Here is a 19,737-nt window from a genome sequence, read left to right on the forward strand (position 1 = left end):
AGGATCGGCGTTTTGCTTTTTACCACCCGGAAAAGTAGGTCACCTGATCCCCTCTGGAAGCCTCCGTGCGTCGCCCGCCGGCGGGCGGCGGGCCGGCGGCTCGGAGCGAGAGCGAAAGGGGCCGACGCTCCGCCGGAGGGGGGAGGCTTCGCCTGCCGGGCTCTCCGCGCTTTTTAACGATCTTAGTCACCCCGGGAGTTTGGCGACTCTTCTTCCTCCCCCCGCCCCCCCCCCCCCGCCCCCCCCACCCCCCCCCAACGCATCCGCACGCCCCCGACCTCCCCGGGGCGAGGCGGCGAGAGGGGTGGCCGGCGGCGGCGGCGCGACCCGGGCTTCTCTCCTAGGGGATGGCCCGAGACCTGTGACATGAACCCCCCCGAGCACAAGGCGGAGCCGGACGGCGTGGCGGCGGGCTGCCGGCCCCCGTACCGGACCAACTCGGCGTGGCAGTGGAGCGGGCCGGCGTCGCACAACTCCGCGCCGGCCCCCAGGCGGCCCGGGCCGGGGACCCCCGGCCACGCCCGGTCCCTCAGCCGGCCCCCCAAGCCGGCCCCCGTCCCGTTCCGGGAGTCCCAGCCGCCGCACGGCAAGAGGTAAGCCGCCCCCCCCCCCGGCCGCGCCGCCCCGGCCCCGGCCCGGGGCGGAGACCCCCGGGCCCACCTCGGCCGCCCCGGCTCCTTCCCGTTGCAGCCGGCCCGTCAGCTTCCCCGAGACGCCGTACGTGGCAGCGCCAGCAGGGGGCGAGCGAGCCCAGCCCTATCGCCAGCCTTCGGGGAGCTTCTCCGCGCCGGGGTCGGGCACCGCCAACGCCGCCGCGCCTTACGGCCGCCACAAGCCCGCCCCCGAGAGGTACGACCGGCGGCCCCGCGGGCGGGCGGGCCGGGGGCCGGGGGGGGGGGGGAGCCCCCGGAGGACGGCCGGGCGGCCCGCGGCGGCGGGCGGGGGCCGCCGGTCCTCCTCTCGCCGATGGGCCGGGCCCGGCCGGTCTCCCCCTCGGTGGCGTCTCGTAGCCCGAGCGAGGCCGGCGGCGCGCGGCGAGCGCCCGCTACGCGCCGGGCGCCCTGCCGAGCGCCGGAGCGGATCCGAGCGGGTGGGGTCGGACGCGGTCCCCGCCGCGCCCCCCCCCCCCGGGGGACTCGCTCGCTCCCCATCCCCGTTTTCCGGATGAGGGAACCGGGGCCCGGAGAAGGGAAGCGACTCGCCCGAGGGCGCGCCGGGGTCGGAACCCACCGCCCCGTAGGCTCCCGGGCCCGGGCTCTATCCTACGCCGCCCTGCTTCCGGCGGCCACTGGGAGACCGTGGGCGGCCGCCCCGCCCGCCGGCGAGTCCGTGCGGGGCTGGCGGCCAGCGAGCGTGTTCGTCGAGCCCTCGCTGTGTGCAGAACACCCTACTGAGCGCTCGGGGCGTGAGCTGGGACGGTAAACGGACACGCCCCCGGGCCGTAAGGAGCTCTCGGCCCAGACGGGGAGACGGGCGTAAATACAAATGAAGGGACACACCGCGGATACGGGCACGGGCGCCGCGGGACCGGGAGGGACGACGAACGAAGGGAGCGGGTCGAGGCGACGCCCAAGGGGACGGGAGAAGAGGACGGGGGGGGGGCTCAGTCGGGGAAGGCCTCTCGGAGGAGATGGGACTTCGAGAAGGCTTTGAAGACGGGGAGAGTAATCGTCTGTCAGAGACGAAGAGGGAAGGGCGTTCCGGGCCGGAGGCGGGACGTGGGCGAGGGGTCGGCGGCGAGATAGACGAGATGGTACGGCGAGAGGGTTGGCGTTAGAGCAGACAGGCGTGTGGGCCGGGTTGGAGTAGGAGAGGAGCGAGGCGAGGCGGGCGGGGGCGTAGACGACTGACCGCTGTAAAACCGACGGCGAGGAGTTCCGGTTCGCGGCCGCGGACGGGCGGCCCCCGGAGGCTCTCGGGGGGTGGGGAGACGCGGGCGGACCGGCCACGGTTAGCTTCCGCAACCCGGATGCCCGAGAGGGACCTCGGGCCATCGATCGATCGGGAACGTGGATCGAGAGCCTACCGCGTGAAGTACGGCGTCGACCGCGGCCGGCCGCGATCCCCGCCCTCGGGGAGCTTGCAGTCCAGCCGAGGCTCAGGGTTGTTTCCGGTGGCCTCTCCGGGGCCCGAGGGATCCGCCTCCGGCCCGGCTACCCCCGGCCCGGGGTCGAAGAGGTATTAACAATAATGATAATGTTGGTATCTGTTAAACGCTTACTGTGTGCAGAGCACCGTTGTAAGCGCTGGGGTAGATACAGGGTCATCGGGCCGTCCCACGTGAGGCTCACGGCCCTCATCCCCATTTTCCAGATGAGGTAACTGAGGCACAGAGAAGTTGAGTGACTTGCCCGCAGTCACCCAGCTGACAAGTGGCGGAGCCGGGATTCGAACCCATGACCTCTGACTCCCGAGCCCGTGCCCTTTCCACTGAGCCGCGCTGCTTCCCCGGCTCAGCCAGCGACGAGGGACGGCAGCCAGAGGGGCAGGCCGCCATCCCGTCCGCGGGCCCGCCTCTGGCCGGGCGGCAAGCGGGCCCTTCCCGGTCCCATCCCGGCCTGCCCCCCCCCGTCCGTCCTCTTCGGCTGCGGTCCGTGTGGCGGCGTTTTCTGTTCTCGTCGTCTCGTCGTCGTCGTCGTCTGTTGTCGTCGGTTTGTTTTCGGGACGTTTGTTAAGCGCTCGACACGTATCGGATCCCGCGCCGGGGTCGAAACGAGGCAGTTGGGTCGGACGCGGTCCCTGTCCCACGTGGGGCCGTGGTCTAAGCAGGAGGGAGAACGGGGTACCTCGTCGCCGTCTTACGGTCGAGGGAACGGAGGCACAGAAGAAGTGGAATGACTTGGCCGGGGGCACGCGGCAAGCGGTCGGCGGAGCCGGGATTAGAACCCGGGTGCTCCGACGCCCGGGCTCCTCCCGCCGGGCCGCGCTGCTGCCGCGGGGTTCACCGGGTCGTCTCCGCCCGGGCCGTGCAGACCTCCCTGGGACACCGGTGACGGCCCCGGCGAGCTTCCCGGGCTGCTGGATTCAGGCTGTTGCAGAGAGGCCGGGCTTCTTCCCTGCAGATTTCCTCACCCGGCAGCCGGAGAGCTATAAATGGAACTTGGAGGTTGGCGGCGAGAGAGGGGAAGACGGGAAGGAGACGGGTTTGATTTCGAGGGGCCCGCGGAGCTACCGAGGCACCAGCCCTGGCACCGGGGCCGGGCTTCGGCTGAGGCGTGCGGGGCCCTCGGCCGAAAGGGCCCCGCGGGCGTCGCCCGGGCCGTCACCCCGTCGCCTTACCGGTTGAACCCCGGCCCTTCAGCGGGGCTCCGGTGACTCCCCGGCCACTGGAGCCACGAGAGGCGGCGTGGCTCGGTGGAAAAAGAGCCCGGGCTTGGGAGTCGGAGGTCGTGGATTCGAACCCCGGCTCTGCCGCTCGTCGGCTGGGTGACCGCGGGCCGGTCGCTTCACTTCTCTGGGCCTCAGTCACTTCATCTGTAAAATGGGTTATTAACCGCGAGCCTCACGTGGGACGACCTGAGTACCCCGCATCTGCCCCGGCGCTTAGAACAGCGCTCTGCGCTCAGTAAGCGCTTAACAAATACCGACACTGTCACGACGGCGACGATCCCCAGAGCTGCAGGTGGGTCGGAGGGGAGGGTCGTTCCCTCCTTGGAAAAGCCGGGACCCTCGGCGAGCGCGGGGAACCCGCCGGGCCCGGGGAGGAGGGCCAGAGGCGAGGGGCCCCGCGAGGAGCCGGGGGCGGGCTGGGGAGCGGGGGGCTTAACCGGACGGAGGCGGTGGCCCCGGGCCCCTTCTCCCCCCGGCCTCGCTCCGCCCGCCCCCCCCCCCCCCCCCCCCCCCCCCCCCGTCCCCCCGATCCCCGCTCACCCGCCCGGCTGTTGGTCCGCAACTCAGGGCCCCAGAACGGGTCCGTGCTCCTCCCGGCCCGTCCGGGCAGGAAGCGGAGCCCACGGCGAGCGGCCTCCGCCCCCGGGGTCCCGGGCTCCCCTTCCCCCGGGGCCGCTGCCCCGACCGGTCCGGGCCCCCGGGGGGGCCGAGCCGCTCTCCGCTTCCCTTCGTCCGCCCGGCCCGCCCACGCCTCCCCCGGGACCGCCGGGAGTCGGAGAGATGAAAGCGCCCGGCGCTGGGGGAAGCGCAGGGGAGAGGTATGATTACGATCTTCCCCGCCGCGGGGCCGGCCTCTGTCCGCTGCTCGGCGGCGGCTCCCTCAACCTCCGGTCGCGCCGGTGTGCTTCCCCCAGCTGGCCCGGGTCGGGGCCGGGGCTGAGCGCGCCGGACGGTTTGGGTGAGGGCGGGGGGAGGAGGACGCTGAGGCCCCGCGGGAGCAGCCGCGAGGAAGGGGCTTCCCCGGGGAGGTCACTGGGGGCCCGAGGGTGAAGCCGAGGGGCCCGGGTTCTAACACCCGCCCTGCCACTCACCTGCTGTGTGACCGTGGGCGAGCCATTTCACTCTGGGCCTCAGTTCCCACATCTGTCGAATGGGGGCGAAAACCGGGAGCCCCGCGTGGGACAGGAACTCTGTCCAGTCTTTTCGCCTGTGTCCATCCCCGCATTTGGTACAGTGCCTGGCACGTAGTAAGCACTCAACAAATGCCACGGTGATTATTACTGTCGTTATTCTCTGCGCCTCAGGTAACCTCATCTGTAAAATGGGGCGTGCGGGCAGGGTCTCTGTCCAATCCGATTACCTTGTATCTATACCAGCGTTCAGTACAGTGTCTGGCACCCAGTAAGCGCTTGATGCGTTTCGTAAAAAGAAATAGCCCACCGAGAGGCCGGGGGCTGGACCTGTCGCGCAGGGGGCAACACAGCAGGTCCTTTCCTGCTCAGTGGTTCGAGGTCAGGGTGGGGGAGAGGGCGGGGGTGCCCCCCGAGGGGCCAGATGCCTCGCCGAGGGGACGGGGAGACTCCGCAGCTGGGGGATCCCCGTGGCCATCCAGCCGTGCCCCCTCCTCTCCCACCTTCCGGGCCCCGGACTCTCAACCCGCCCCTTCTTGGAGGGCACGAAGCCGGGTGGAGCGGCCCCCTCCCGGCCCGCCCACCCCCAGCCCCTCGCCCCCACCGTCCTGGGTTTTTCGGCCGTGATGCCGGGCCTGGGGGCTCTGGGTGAGGATCGGGCCCCCTCGACCTTTCTGGGTTCCGGATCCGACTCTTGGCCCAGGGGCGTCCGGCGGGTGGATCCTAGATTGGGGGCTGGCTCCTCGGTGGGGGGGCAGGGGGTGACGCTTCGGGAACGGGTGGCTTCCGGATCGAGGGCTCGGGAAGGGAGCTCCGGGAGCAGGTGGACTCTAGATAGGGAGTGGGGCCGGGGGGGGGGTCCTGGGTCAGGCAGGTTGTAGATGGAGGGGGTGCTGGATTGAGCAGGTTCTGGATCGGGGGTGGGGCCGGGGGGGCCCCGGATCAGAGGGGTCACAGATCGAGGGGTTCGGGAGTGAGCAGTTCTAGACCGGGGCTGAGCCTTGGGGACCCTAGGTGGGGAAGGTCGTAGGTGGAGGGAGCTCTGAGCACGAGGCGCTCTGGGGCGGAGGGGACTTAGGCCCCCCGGGCGGGACAGAGGAAAGAGACCGAAGTGAAGCCGGTCCCCCGGCGGATCCTTCTCCGACGCGTCGCCTCGCCGGAGACGAGGACGGTTCATGAGCTCCGCTGGCTTCTTCCGGGGCCACCTCTTTCAAAGGCCACGATTCCCGAGCAGGCCCCGGCCCCCGGGGTCGGTCCGCCAGCGGGCCCGAGCTCCGGGGGTCCTCCCGGGGTCCCTCCCCGGAGCGGACGGAGGGCGGGTGCCTCCCCGGGGGCCGGGCCCTCCGCCCCGTCGCGCCGATCGGGGAGGGCTGCGTCGTTGACCTCCCGTCACGTCCCTCTCCCCTCCCCCGGCCCCACAGGTATGTGTCTACCGCACAGCACGCTCCGTCGCCATTCGACGCACACTACGGCCCAGAGCCGCTGTCCAGCGGGGAGTCTTCGTCCGGGGGCCCCGCGAGCCAGGAGAGCACTTTGGAGAGACACAAGTCCGGTAAGGGAGGGGGCTCCCGAAGCCTCTCCGTCGCCTCTGGGGGTGGGACTTGGTCCCGTAAGCCCGTCCCTCCTCTGCCCTCGCCGGTTCCCATCTCCGACTCTTTGCGCCCCGGGTCCCGAGCGACGTCCGGCTGCGCCGGGCCAAGGGGCCGCCGCGCTCTGTCCCCGTCGGGGTGACGGGCGAGAAGCCTCGGGCTCCTTGGAAGTTTCCAGCCCGGCTTGGGGCGGGACCCCGGCCTGACCCCAGCCCGCCTCTGCCTCGCCCTGGGGTTGGCAGGCGGGCAACCAGCCGACGGGGTCGGGGAGGGATGGGTGGATGGACGGATGGCCAGTGGGGAGGGCCCGCGGCGGGCCGACGGACCGTCTCAGTCCCCGGGCGGGGGAGCGCGTGTGGGTCAAGCGCTGCCGTCCGGGCCGTTAACCCCGCCGTCCCTGTCGCAGAACCGCCGTGGCACGTGCCCGCGCAGGGCAGGCTATCCTCGGCACCCGGAAATCCCGGGAGTAAGCATCTTGGCCGGCAAGACCTCGCGGGCAAGGATTCGCCCAACAGACATTCCAGAGTGAGTCCCAGAGACCGCCCGCCCGTGCCCCGCCAGCCCGGGACGGCACCGCCGTGGCCACGCCCCCCGACGTGGGCCCGGGTCCGTCCTCCAGGCCGGGGAATGGTGGGGCCCGTCGCCGCCCCGGGTGACGCGGGTGGCCTCGGGCAGGCCCGCCCGACCTCTGCGGGCCTCAGTTTCCCTAGAAGGATGAGCTGCGGCCCCGCCTCCCCGGGCACCTCCAGAAGGTGCGGGAGATGTTAGGGGGTCGTCGCTCATCGGCAAGGAGGCGCGGGTTGGGGGCAGGGGGAGGCACGAGTCCGGGCACCCGAGCAGAACCCCTGCTGTCCGGCGGAGGGGAGAGGGAGGGGCGGAACGATGGAGTCCGGAGGCGTGACGGCGGCGGGACCTGCTGGGGTTCTCCCTTGGTCCGGAAAGACGGACCGTCCCCTCCCCCCCCCCCCCCCCCCCCCCCCCAGGGGCGCCGGGGCGGGTGGGGCAGGGGGCGGGCCGTCCCACGGCTCACGGGCCGCTACGGCGTTGCAGGGCGAGCTGCAGTACTCCAGCCACTCCAGCAGCAACACGCTGTCCAGCAACGCGTCCAGCAGCCACAGCGACGAGCGCTGGTTCGACACGCTGGACCCGGCCGAGGCAGAGCAGGACCCCCCGTCCAAGGGCGGCTCCAGCGACAGCGGCATCGACACCACCGTATACGCCTCCGGCCCCGGCTGCCCGCCCGCCCCTAAGCCCTCTCGGCCCACCAAGCCGCAGAAGCCCCCGCCCGCTTACGCCGGCGGCCGTGGGGAGAAGGGCCTCTATCCTCCGGACAAGCGGCGGGAGTCCTCGCCCGGCACGGGGAGCCAGGGCAAAGGCTACCGGGCCGAGGGGTGCCCGCCGGGGGCCGGCACCCCGCCGGGGCCCACCGGGAGCGGCCAAGCCCTCTTCAAACGGAGCAGGTATCTGGGGGCGGGAGGGGGCCCGAGCCCCCCGCCGCGGCCGGGGAACGGACGGGCAGGGTGTTGGTGCGAATTTGGTGACCCTTACGGGGTGAGGGTCGTCGCCGTCGCCCCCCCCCCCCCCAGCACCCAGTACAGGAGGGAGGGAGGTCAAGCCTGCCGCTCTTTTCCACTCCGCAGCCGTGCCCTAGCGGTTGGAGCCCAGGCCCGGGAGTCTCAAAGACCTGGGTTTCGATGCCGGCTCCGCCACCTGCCTGCTTGTAACCTCGGGCGGGTGGCTTCGTTTCTGTGCCTCGGTTCCCTCATCTGTAAAATGGGGATCAAGACACCGGGTCCCGTGCCGGGTAGGGACCGCGGCCAACCCGATGACCTTGTATCCACCCCAGCGCACAGAACAGTGCTTCGCGCATAGTAAGCGCTTGATGAGTACCGTCGCCGTCACGGCGCCCAGCAGAGGAACGGCCAGGGCGCCCCCCGGTGGTGTAAATATTAAAACACAGGCCGGGCCCCGCGTCTCCCTGAAACTGGTGCTTGGAGATCCCCGGCAGGAAGAAAAGAGCGCCGTGTCCCACTCGGGGGCCCTGTGCGGAGCGGACTGGTGGGCTGAGGTGGCCCCGGGCCCCAGACGCCGACATAGATAATAAAGTTGGTGTTCGTTAAGCGTTTACTACGTGCAGAGCACTGTTCTGAGCGCTGGGGGAGATACAGGTAGTCAGGTGGTCCCACGTGAGGCTCACAGTCAATCCCCATTCGACAGACGAGGTAACCGAGGCACAGAGAAGCGAAGCGACTCGCCCACAGTCACCCAGCTGACAGGTGGCAGAGCCGGGAGTCGAACCCATGACCTCCGACTCCGAAGCCCGGGCTCTTTCCACCGAGCCACGTTATCGACGGCGTTTATTGAGTGCTTACTATGGGCGGAGCACTGTACTAAGCGCTTAGGAGAATGCAACAATCAGTCGTATTTACTGAGTCCTTACTGTTTGCTTACTAAACGCTTGGGAGAGTCGGCGGTACAACAGAAGTGGCGGGCACATTCCCTGCCCACGGCGAGCTTCGAGTGTAGAGAGGAAGACAGAAAGTCATTTTTCTGGACAGGAGAAGAAAGCCGTCCGGAGCCAGAATTCCCTGCCCTCTCTGCACGGCCCAGTCAGTCGCTCAGCCGCAGGAGCCGAGCCTGCCGTGGGGCCAGCCTGGTCTTGAGCGCCGGGCGGAGAACCCCGGCTGGGACGGCCCGTGGACGCTGGGGCTGAGGGGAGCCCGAGACCCTCCCTCCAGCTGCCGTGCGCTTCGCCCTAGAGGGCCTGGCCTGAGTGAGGGTCCAAGGGGGGCTCGCCTCCCTTCCCCGGAGGGTTCAGTGGCCCTCGGGCTTTGGGGGCCCGGTACCCCCTGCCCCCCGGAGCCTCCGGGCTCTTTGGTTCAGGGTCCTGACCCCGAAGCCCAAAGTTTGGTGAGGGAGTAAGGGCCGAAGACGGGAAGTAATAACAATAATTATAGTATCTGTTAAGCGCTTACTCTGTGCTAGGCACTGTACTCAGTGTTAGGGTGGATTCAAGCAAATCAGGTGGGACACAGTCCCTGCCCCCTTGGGGCTCACAGTCTCAATCCCCATTTTATAGATGAGGCCCAGAGAAATGAAATGACTTGCCCAAGGCCGCACAGCAGACAAGTGGCAGAGCTGGGATTAGAACCCATGACCTTCTGACTTCCGGGCCCGTGCCCTATCCGTTACATCACGCATCTTTCCGAAATGGGGGGAGCGCAACCCCAAGACGGGAGCCCGGGTCCGTCAGCGTCTCGTGTCTCCAGCCCCAGTCCGTATGGCTTCCAGGTGAAATGGCCACCCACGAGCCCAGCTCTCTGAGGGCTCATGCTGTGAAGGGGGCACGGGGCAGGCCCGCTGCCGTTAAACAACGATAATGATGACGACGACGACGATAGAACTTGTTAAGCCCTTACTGTGTGCCAACCGCTGCTCGAAGCACTGGGGTAGATACAGGGTAATGGGGTTGGACACGGTCCCTCTCCCACTTGGGGCTCACAGTCTCAGTCCCCGTTTTACAGACGAGGTATCTGAGGCCCAGGGTCACACAGCAGACAAGCGGTGGAGCCGGGATCAGAACCCACGACCCTCTGACTCCCAGGCCTGTGCTTTATCCGCCACGCCACGCTGCTTCTCTAACGCCCTGGGGAGACCGAACCTAGGGGCACCCACCGGGCACAGCAGCCGGCCGCCAAGGCCTATCACCCCCCCCCCCCCCACCGCCGGGCACCGTACCGCTTCCTCATTTCCGAGATTAACGCGTGGAGGGTTCCGCTCGTCACCCAGTTCCCCGGCCTCGGGCCTCCTGGCACCCGGTCCCCCCCCCCCCCGCTTTCCCGCTGCCTCACCCGCTCGCCCGCTCTCTGTTTGGTGTCTTTTAGCGCCGTGAGCTCCAGGGCCACCTACCCCGTCCAGGGGTACAAAACCCCGGGAGCCGAGAACCCCCGCCCCTCCCACCTGACCCAGTCCAGCTCCTTCCAGCTGTCGGCCTCGGTCCCCAAATCCTTCTTCTCCAAGCAGGCCGGGCGGAGCAAGCACCCGGCCGGCTGGGAGCGAACGGACCGGTCCCCGGCCCGGCCTGGGCCGTTCTCCGACCCAAAGAAGTAAGTCGTGCTCCTCCTCCTCCTCCTCCTCCTCCTCCTCCTCCTCCTCGTCATTCCTCTCCTGAGGGTTGGGGAAGGGGGCATGGGGGTCGAGCCGAACTGGGGGCCGGGTTGGGGGGCCACGTTGAGACGTGCCACCTGGGGGTTCCCGAGGCCGGAGTCTTTACCTCTGGTGATCAGGGAGAGCGGGAGGGGACGCGGGAGGCAGGAGAGGATTAGCCGAGCTCCCTGGAGCTGCGATTCTGCTCCACTCCGTGCCCTCAGTCGATCCATCAGTCGGTCAGCGGTATCTTCGGAGCACCTAATATGAGCCGGACACCGTACTGAGTATTTGGAAGGGTATCGGTGCGACGGAGTTGGTAGATATGATCCCTGCCCACCGGGAGCGTACAGACTAGCTGAGGAGAGAAGACGTTAAAGTAAACCGCGGACGGCTGTCCACATAAGTGCTGCGGGGCTGGGGGTGGGGTGAGCATCCGGAGTGCTTAAGAGGTATGGACCCAAGTGCCCAGATGCAGATACAGAAGGGAAGGAGAAGAGGGTGAGGAAGTGAGAGGTGAGTCGGGGAAGGCCTCTCGGAGGAGGTGTGATCTGAGAAGGCCTTCGATGGTGGGGAGAGTGTCTGTCGGATACTAAGGGGGAGGGAGTTCCAGGTCAGAGGGAGGGCGCAGGCAAGGGGACGGAGCCAAGACGGACGAGATCGAGGTACGGCGAGGAGGTGGGCGTTGGGAGAACGAGGTGTGTGTGGGCCGGGTTACAGTGGGAGGTCGGCAAGGTGAGGTGGGAGCGGGCGAGATGATCGAGTGCTTCAAAGCCTATGGCGAGGGGTTTCCGCGTGATGGGGAGGTGGATGGGCGACCACTGGTTCTCGAGTGGGGAAAGGTGGACCGAACGTCCTCGTAGAAAAAGGATCCGGCAGCAGAGTGAAGTACCGAAGGGAGGTGGGAGACGGGGAGGTCAGTGAGGAGGCCGATGCAGTAATGAAGGCGGGGTAGGATAAGTGCTTGGATCAGCACGGAAGCAGTTTGGGTAGAGAGGGAAGGGCGGATTTTAGCGATGTCGCGAAGGTCGATCCGACGGGATCCGGGGATGAACTGAACGTGTGCGGCGAATGAGAGGAGTTGAGGAAAATGCCAAGGCTGCAGGCTTGGGAGACGGGAGGGGTGGTGGGGTTTTCTGCGGTGACGGGAGACGGGGTCCGCGTGGGGAGATGAGGAGTTCCGCTTTGGACACGTTAAGTCAGCCGCCAGCCAGCACCCACTCGGGTCTGCTCCCCTTCGCCTCCTCGCCCTGCTAGAAGTAGGGGTCGGCGGCCCCCCGTCGGCTCAGTCCCGGCATTGGCCCGAGCCAAAAGAAACCAGACCGAGCTTAGGAGAAACCGGGCTCCGGGGAGGCGGGCCAAGTTGAAGCTGGACGGGCCCGGGCCGCGCCCTCCCGTGGCTGCACGCTGGGGCGTCTTTTTTCTTTCTGTCTTTAATGGTATCGGTTAAGCGCTTACTATACGCCAGGCGCTGTACCGAGCGCCGAAACGAATACACCGAGAACGGGATGGGGCTTCGGGCGAGCTCCCCCCGCAGCGCCGGGTCAGGCCTTCGCTGCGAGACCACAGGGGCCGAGGAGTAACGCCCCCCCGCTCGCCCCCACGCAACAGGGGACTTCTCCCCGAGTTCCCGGGTCCGGCGGTGGCCTGGAGGCGGCCGGTCGTAGCTCGGTGCCGCCTCCGTCGATCCCTCAGTAGCCCCGAGCCGCCGGAGGACCGCCGGAGGCCCGCAGGCCAGCCGGCCACCACGTGCTGAAGCTACGGGGGGTGGGGCGGCGCTGGGCGGACGCGCTCCGGCCCGGCTAATTACCCCGGCGGCCCCGGGGAGCTCCGTCCAAGCCGTGCCCCTCCTGGCCGGCCCTTTGTCGTCTCTCCCGGCCCAGATGGCAGCCGGTCGGACGAGCCCCTCGCTGCCGCCCGATCGCCACATGGTGGCTTCGCCCAAGCGTTTGGCGGCTCTCCTTCCTCCCCGGCTCGGCCGGCCGGGGCCCCAAGACGAGCGGGGGGTCGGCGCCGCTCGTTAGCCTAATTAACCCGGCCCGGGGCCGCCGCCTCTCGGTAGCCGTCGGGCCGGACTGCGGCCGACCCCCCGCGGCCCCCGGACGGTCAGGGGACGTTACGGTCGCGGAGGAGCCGGCTGCCGGCGGGGCAGCTTGGCCCGGTGGGGCTATCGGAGCTCTCGTGCGGGGGGCGAGGGGGCGGCACGGGGACCCGCGAGCCCCTTCTGTAAGGGGTCGGCTCGGGACCCCGTGGCGGGCGGGGGCCCCGGAGAACATCGTGCTCGGCCCTGCCTCCCGGCCGGAGCGTCCCGATGCTGTCCGTGCCGGCCGAGTCCCCAGAGAAGGCGCCGCCCCTCCCCCCGACGTTAAATCGGGATCTCCTACCACCTCCGACCTCCCTGTCCGCACCTGGATGGGATCGGGGGGGGGGGGGGGGGGGGAGACGAGGCCGGGGGCTCTTCACTCTTAACCTAAATCTCTCCCACCTTCGGCAGATCGGAAGAGCAGATTTAAAGGCCAGGATGAAACCTCTCCCTTTTCCTCGGCCTACGGCTTGGAAGGAATTCTGGGAAACGTTGAGACAAAGGCCAGGGGCCAACATTAAAGAGTTGGGGGGAGGCGGGGGGGAGCGGGGAGAGGTGGCGGCACCGTCGCGGCCTCCCGCCAGCCGAGCCCGGGGAATCGGGGGGTCGCTCCTCTGTTCTTCCCTTTCATCCCCAGACAGATACGGCTCTGCGCCTCAAGCGGGCTCCTCTTCACGGGGCCAAAGCCTTTCATTTGCCGAAGGGAGAGATCTCTGCCCATTACCCGCCTCGGCCGGTAACGACCGAGCTGAGGGGAGGGAGGGAGGGGCCGGACGGAAGAGCCGGGGGCCTTTGAAGATGCCGGGGCCCGAGTTGAAAGACGAGCGGGGCCGCCGCGGCTTCCGGGGCAGCCCTTCTCCTCGTCCTTCCCCTGCGGCGCCGGGCCGGGGCCGACGTCGGCCGGTCCGGCGTCCCTTTCTCACCCCCCGGCCACGGGCCTCTCTCCCTCCTATCCTTTCCCCCGAGCCCCCGCCCCGGTGGGGACAGTCAGGCCTGGGACGGGCTGGAGAGCGTCCGGCCGGCCGAAGTGCGGCGGCCCGTTCCGCCCTCGTTCCGGTCCGTTTGCCGACTCCGTGTGGGCAGCGGGCGGTGCCGCCGCCCGCGAGGGCATCCGGGCCCGGCGGTCCCCTGGGTTAAGACGGGCGGGATCTCGTGTCCACTTCCGCCGATCTGGGGCACCCGCCCGGCGGGGAGGGAGAGGGCCCTGAGCCTGCCATTTCTCGGTTGCAGGCAGGTGGACGTGACCACCAAGAACGTCTTTGGGCAGCCCCGGCTCAGGGCGTCGCTGCGTGACCTCCGGTCCCCGCGCAAGAACTATAAGTCGACCATCGAGGACGACCTGAAGAAGCTGATCATCATGGACAACTTCACCCCCGAGCAGGAGAGGGACTCCATGGTGAGGGGACAAACACACCCTCCAGTCATCGCGAGCTCTGTGCTTACCCTCCTCCCCGGCCCCCGGGCTTAGGTATGGGGGGTGAGCGAGAGCAGGGATAGGCGGAAGGAAGGGAGAGGGCGCCCGAGTGGTGGGGGCCGAAGGGCAGGGCAGAGTAGGAGAGGGATACCACCCGTCCAAGGCTCACCCCGAAGCAGGAAGAGGTCGAGGCTGTTACTGGACCTCCCGGGCCCGGGGCCACGAGTTCCAGTTGAGCGGCGAGGTCGGGGTGCTCACGTCAGCTCCCTCACTGGGCCTCCCACGCCCTCTCCTTCTGCCGGCCAAGAAACCCAGGAAAGGGGACGTGGAGGCGGCCCCTGCCCGCTGGGGTCACCGCCACCCGGCGGGGGAGGCCGAGGGGCCCGATGGAAAGAGGCCGGGGCTGGGTCCTGGGAGACCCAGGTTCTACTCCCAGATCTGCCCTGATCTGCGGGGTGACCTGGAGCAAAGTCACTCGGCCCCTCTGGGCCTCGGTTTTTCCCCATCTGTGAAATGGGGATAAGATTGAAATGGGGATAAGGTCCTGGTTCTCCCCAGCCCCGCGTGGGAAAGGGACCGTGTCCGGTCTGACCCCCTAGCGTCGGCCCAGGCGTTGGGCACAGGGCTCGGCGCTCGGGAGACGGCGGAGCCCTCCGCCGCTGGTGGAGGTGAGCGCGCTCGGGCGGATCCCGTTTCTCCGAGACCGCGGGGACCCCATGTCTCTGACGCTCCCTCTCCCCTCCCCCCGTGCCTCCCAGCAGCCGTCGCCCCAGAAAACCCTCCAGCGGACCCTGTCGGACGAGAGCCTTTGCAGCGGGAGGAGAGACTCCAGTTTCGCCAGCCCGACCTGCTTTGAGCCCGTCCTGGCCAGCGACGTCCTGTTCACCAGCACCTACCCCTCCAGCACGCTCCCCTCCCGCCGCCAACACCAGCACCCGGCCAACGGCAGCCTCCCCGAAAAGAAAGGTGAGCCGCGCTTCGGCGGGGTGCCCGCCCGGGGACCGGGGAGCGTCCCTTCCTCCGGCCGACGGCGGGCTGTCCCGGGGCAGTCCGTCCCTCGGCTGGGCGGTGGATTGGCGGTCCTCCCCTCCCGCGTGGCAAGTCCCCTTGCCCCACTCCCTCCCCGCCCGCAGGCCCTAAGCCTGCCTTGGTCTGCTGCTGCCCAGGTACGGAGTGGGGGGGGGTCCTAGGTGCCGCCCCCCCCCCCCCCATCCTCTCTCATGGTATTTGTTAAGCACTCACTCCGTGACTTCGTGAGAAGTAACGGTGGCCTAGCGGACAGAGCCTGCTTGGGAGGCCGAAGGATGGGGTTCTAATCCCAGCTCTGCCGCTTATCTGCCGTGTGACCTCGGACAAGTCGCTTCACTTCTCTGCTTCTCAGTTTCCTCATCTGTAAAATGGGGATTAAGAGTGAGCCCCATGAGGGACGTGGACTATGTCCAACCTGACAAATCTGGGTCCGCCCCGGTCCTCAGTACAGTTCCTGGCACGGAGTAAATGCTTAGCAGGTACCATAAAATCAAAATTTGAAAGAAGTAAATGAATTGCCTCGCATCTACCCCAGCTCTTAGAAGAGTGCTTGGCACATAGTAAAGGGCTTAACAGATAGGATGAAAATAAGTAAATAAATTCCCTTGTCTCTACCCCAGCTCTTAGAACAATGCCTGGCACGTAGTGAGTGCTTAACCAGTACCGTAAAATAAAAATAAATAAATTCCCTTGTCTCTACCCCAGCTCTTAGAACAATGCCTGGCACGTAGTGAGTGCTTAACCAGTACCGTAAAATAAAAATAAATAAATTACCTTGCATCTACCCCAGCTCTTAGGAGTTCTCAGTCCGGCGCACTGCAGGCGGTAAGTGCTCAATAAACTGGCGGCCTGGCGGCGTTAAAGGTTGGGTTCCCTCACCAGATTCAGTCAGTCAGTTGTATTTATTGAGCGCTTACCGTTTGCGGAGCACTGGACTGAGCGCTTGGGGGCGTCCAAACTGACGATGTAACAGGCCCGTCCCCTGCCCGCGGTGAGCTTACGGTCAAGAGGGGGAAATAGGCATCGATAGAGATAGATTACAGATACGTTCACAAGTCCTGTGGGGCTGGGAGGGAGGGATGAATAAAGGGAGCAATTTAAGGCAACGGCAGAAGGGAGCGGGGGAAGAAGGAAGGAGGGCTTAGTCGGGGAAGCCCCCTTGGAGGAGATGGGCCTTCGATAAGGCTTTGAGCCCAGGCTCCTCAACTCCCAGAGGGAAACAGTCCCGCATCTTGAGAAACCACTGGTCGACGGACATGATCGACTCCTCCCCACGCAGCCTGTCGTGGCAGCTCCCCGGCCCTAGGCCGAGAGGGATCCTGTGCATTCAGGCCTCAATCCCCTCTAGATCGTGAGCTTGTCGTGGGCGGGGAATTCATTCATTCACTCATTCAATAGTATTTATTGAGCGCTTACTATGTGCAGAGCACCGTACTAAGCGCTTGGAATGAGCAAGTCGGCAACAGGTAGAGACGGTCCCTGCCGTTGGACGGGCTTACGGTCTGATCGGGGGAGACGGACGGACGAGAACGATGGCAGTAAAAGGGAACGTGTCCGTTGTATTGTTCTATTAGACTTTCCCGAGCTCTGCACACAGCAAGCTCTCGATACATCTGACTGACTGACTTAGCCCTTCTCTGTGCCTCGGTTACCTCATCTGTAAAATGGGCATTAAGACTGTGAGCCTCACGTGGGACAACCCGATGACCCTGTATCTACCCCGGCGCTTAGAACAGTGCCCTGCACGTAGGAAGCGCTTAACAAATGCCAACATTATTAAGATGGGCGTTTGGCCCGGCAGCCCGAGGGGGTGGGGAGACGGGGTGAAGGTGGGAGGAGGGAGGAAGGCGGAAACCCCCAGTGGTCCAAGTGATCTGTGGCAGAGATGCAAACGAAATGCAGAGACGCCCACCCGTGTCCTCTGCCACCCGGGCACAGCCGTGCCGCACCCCTGGCCCTGGCGGATATGCACCCCCCCCCCCAGGAGGTAGACGGGCAGACGGTCGGGGCCAGCCCGCCCCTCCGCCTCCTCCCCCTCCCTCGGGAGGATACTCCGGATCGCCGCCGGCCACCCAAAGCCCTCCCCACCCCCGCCCCGGGTTCCCGGCTGGGTTCCGACCCAATCCCCGGCCTTAGGCGGCAGTGGGTCTTCCCTCCCCGCGGGAGGGGCCGCTCTTCCGAGGGTTAGAGAGTGGCCCCTGAGGGCCTGCGCACCCGCCCCTCCCCACTGATGATGATAACAGTTGGTATTTGTTAAGCGCTCACCCCGGGGCCGAGCACCGTTCTAAGTGCCAGGGTAGATACAAGGTGATCAGGTTGTCCCACGTGAGGCTCCCGGTCTTAATCCTCATCTTGCAGACGAGGTAACCGGGGCACCGAGAAGTTAAGCGACTTGCCCAAAGTCACCCGGCTGACGTGGCGGAGCCGGGATCAGAACCCATGACCTCTGACCCCTAAACCCGTGCTCTTTCCACTGAGCCCCGCTGCTGCTTCTCTGGATCACGCCGATCCGATCCGTGTAGGCGGCCGGGCCGAACCCCCTCCGGGACCGGCATGGGGGAGCCGTCGGGGGCTGGCCATTCTTTGGGCCTGTGCCCCAGGCTGTCTACACACCTCCGCTCCCCACATTGACGCTCCCTCCTCCCTACAATCCCCCCACGATGACCCTCTCTTCTCCCTCTGCCTCCCCCGCAACAGTGCTCCCTCTACCCTCTGCCTCCCCCAAAAACGGGGCTCCCTCCTCCCCCCTGCCTCCCCGCCATTGTCTTTCCTTCCTCCCTGCTCTCCCCCTCGACGATGCTCCCTCCTCCCTCTCCCTCCCCCTCAGTGACTCTCCCTCCTCCTCCTCCTCCTGCCTCCCCCAGGATGCCCCCTCCTCCCCGCGCTCTCCCCCACCCCGCCCGTAGCATCTGGCCCTCCTCCCTGCGCTCCCCCACAGCCGCGTTGCCTCCGTCCTGCGCTCCCCCTACAAAGATGCTCCCTCCGCCCCCTCCCGACAACGCTCCCCGGCCCCGCCGCCCCCCCCCTTCCCCTCCCTCCCGCCCCCTCCCCACTCCCAGCTGAGCCGTGTCCCGTCTGCGTACACAGCCACCATCTCGGCCTCGCAGCTGTCGCTCACAGACGTTCGGGACAAGGCCCTGAGGCGCCTGGACCCGGGCATGATGCCCCTGCCCGACACGGCCACCGGCCTCGAATGGTCCAGTCTGGTCAACGCCGCTAAAGCCTACGAAGGTACGTTCCGCAGGGGCAGGGGCCCGACCGCCTCCCCCCCCCTTGGGCTTTAACCCCGCCGCCGCCCGCCACGGGTCAGGTGTACGGCCGGCGACGCGTCGCCTCGCCTCCGGTCCCCCGCGGTTCAACGGTAAAGGGGAGAGGCTCGTTTCCGGCCCTCCCCGCCTCCCGGCCCAGTGTGAGGACAGATGCTTCCTCGGCGCACCCGCTCTGGGCAGGACGCTGCGCTGGGTGCCTACTCCGAGAGGGGCGCTGTCCTGGGTGCCCGCTGCCGGGGGAGGGTGCCGGGGCAGGGGCCCGCTGTGCGGGGACGAGGGCGTCGTGCCGGGTGCCTCCTTGGGCAGGGGCCCTGGACTGGGCACCCATCGAGCGCCCGCTGTGCCGGGAATCTCTCTACGCAGGGGTACCGTGCCGGGCACGTGCTGAGCGCCGTGCCGGAAGCCCGCCGCTGCGGGGGGGGGGCGCTGTGCCGGGCACCTGCCGTGCCGAGCACCTGTGCGGGGGGCGCTGTGCCGGGCGCCCGTTGAGTTGAGGGCACCGTTCCGGTAGTCCGTCGCGCGGGAGCACCGGACTGGACGTCTGCCGCGGGGGAGCACTGAGCCGGCATCTCCTGTGGCAGGGGCGTGGCGCCTGGCATCTGCTCCGGTGGGGGCCCTGTGCCCGGCGTCTGCTGTGACGGGGGGATCCGTGCCAGGCGTGTCCCGTGGCAGCGGCGCTGCGCTGGGCGTCTGCCGTGCTGAGCACTTGTGAGGGGTGCCGTGCCGGGCGTCTGCTGGGGCGGGGGATCCGAGCTGGGCGTCTGCTTCGGAGGCGGCGCTGTGCTCGGGCATCTGCCACGAGGGGGGGCGCTGTGCAGGGGCACTGAGAACACGCAGCGGAGGCAGAAGGCCCCGCCGTCCCGGGGGCCGGGCCGGGCTCCGGCTGTGGGGGGAGAGGGGCACGCGTGCAGCCTGACTGAGCCAGGAGGGGACCGCCGGCTTTAAAATCCAGGATTCCCGTCCCTGCCCCGCCGCCCTCCCCTCCCCCGGGGGTTCCCCTCCGCAGGGGGAGGCCCCGATTCCGCGCGCTCGCCGGGCTCTGCGGGGACGGACGGACGGACGGGCGGGTGCTGCAGCGCGGGGCCGCCGGCGAATCGCGGGCGGCGCAGGCGCCAGCGGGGGGGGTGGGCCCAGGGCGCCGGGACTCGTCAATCACGTCTCTGCCTGGGCTCAGCCCGCCCGGAGAGCCCGGCCCTCCGCCCCCGGCCCGGCCCGGCCCGGCCACCCCCCGGGGTTCGGTGTCTAGTCACTAAAATTAGCGCCCGGTGAACTATCGCTGCTAGCGGTGGGGGGACGGCAGAGAGGCCAGTGGTTCACGGGGGTGTCCGAGCTGGCCCGGTTCAGGGAGTGTGGAGTGCCCCGGCCTAGGCTCAGTGGGATGGTCGGGGGCAGGGGGAGAAGCGTCGGGCCTCTGCCCCCTCGCCAACGGTGACCAAGAGAAGGTGCCCGTTCCCCTCCGGTGACTTGGCGGCAGTGGCCGGGGATCGGAGCCCAGGGAGTCGATGGGGCCGCTGGGCTTTCTTCCCCTTTCTGCCTTCTCTTCCCTCTCTGAACTCCCCGATATTGACCGACTCCCTTCCCGGAGCAGCGGGCGGTGCGGAGGACCCAGAATCCGTTGCCCTGCCGGTCCGGGATCCCGGACCGGTAGCCCCCGTTGCTGTGTGGGGCCCGGGCAGGGAGCGGCCCTCCTCCCCGCCCCCGAGAGTGAGCAGCAGCCCATTGGTTAGCTCCCGGCAACCCCTCCCCG

General features: G+C 68.1%; 1 protein-coding gene across 4 annotated transcripts in view; it reads left to right on the forward strand.

Moving 5' to 3' along the window:
- SIPA1L3 (signal induced proliferation associated 1 like 3) overlaps positions 1-19,737 on the forward strand; it is a 103,558-nt gene that overhangs the window by 77,059 nt on the left and 6,762 nt on the right. For 3 of the 4 annotated variants that reach the window (XM_039912241.1, XM_039912242.1, XM_029065187.2), the window contains exons 11-19: positions 345-593; positions 691-849; positions 5,882-6,012; positions 6,456-6,574; positions 7,100-7,509; positions 9,934-10,155; positions 13,509-13,674; positions 14,451-14,658; positions 17,809-17,952. In XM_039912241.1, coding sequence (XP_039768175.1) covers positions 345-593; positions 691-849; positions 5,882-6,012; positions 6,456-6,574; positions 7,100-7,509; positions 9,934-10,155; positions 13,509-13,674; positions 14,451-14,658; positions 17,809-17,952 — 1,808 coding nt within the window. The remainder of the gene's footprint in view (positions 1-344; positions 594-690; positions 850-5,881; positions 6,013-6,455; positions 6,575-7,099; positions 7,510-9,933; positions 10,156-13,508; positions 13,675-14,450; positions 14,659-17,808; positions 17,953-19,737) is intronic. The other variant, XM_029065188.1, reaches the window with a different exon arrangement.

Source organism: Ornithorhynchus anatinus, chromosome 5 (genome assembly GCF_004115215.2).
Source record: "Ornithorhynchus anatinus isolate Pmale09 chromosome 5, mOrnAna1.pri.v4, whole genome shotgun sequence".
NCBI lineage: Eukaryota > Metazoa > Chordata > Mammalia > Monotremata > Ornithorhynchidae > Ornithorhynchus > Ornithorhynchus anatinus.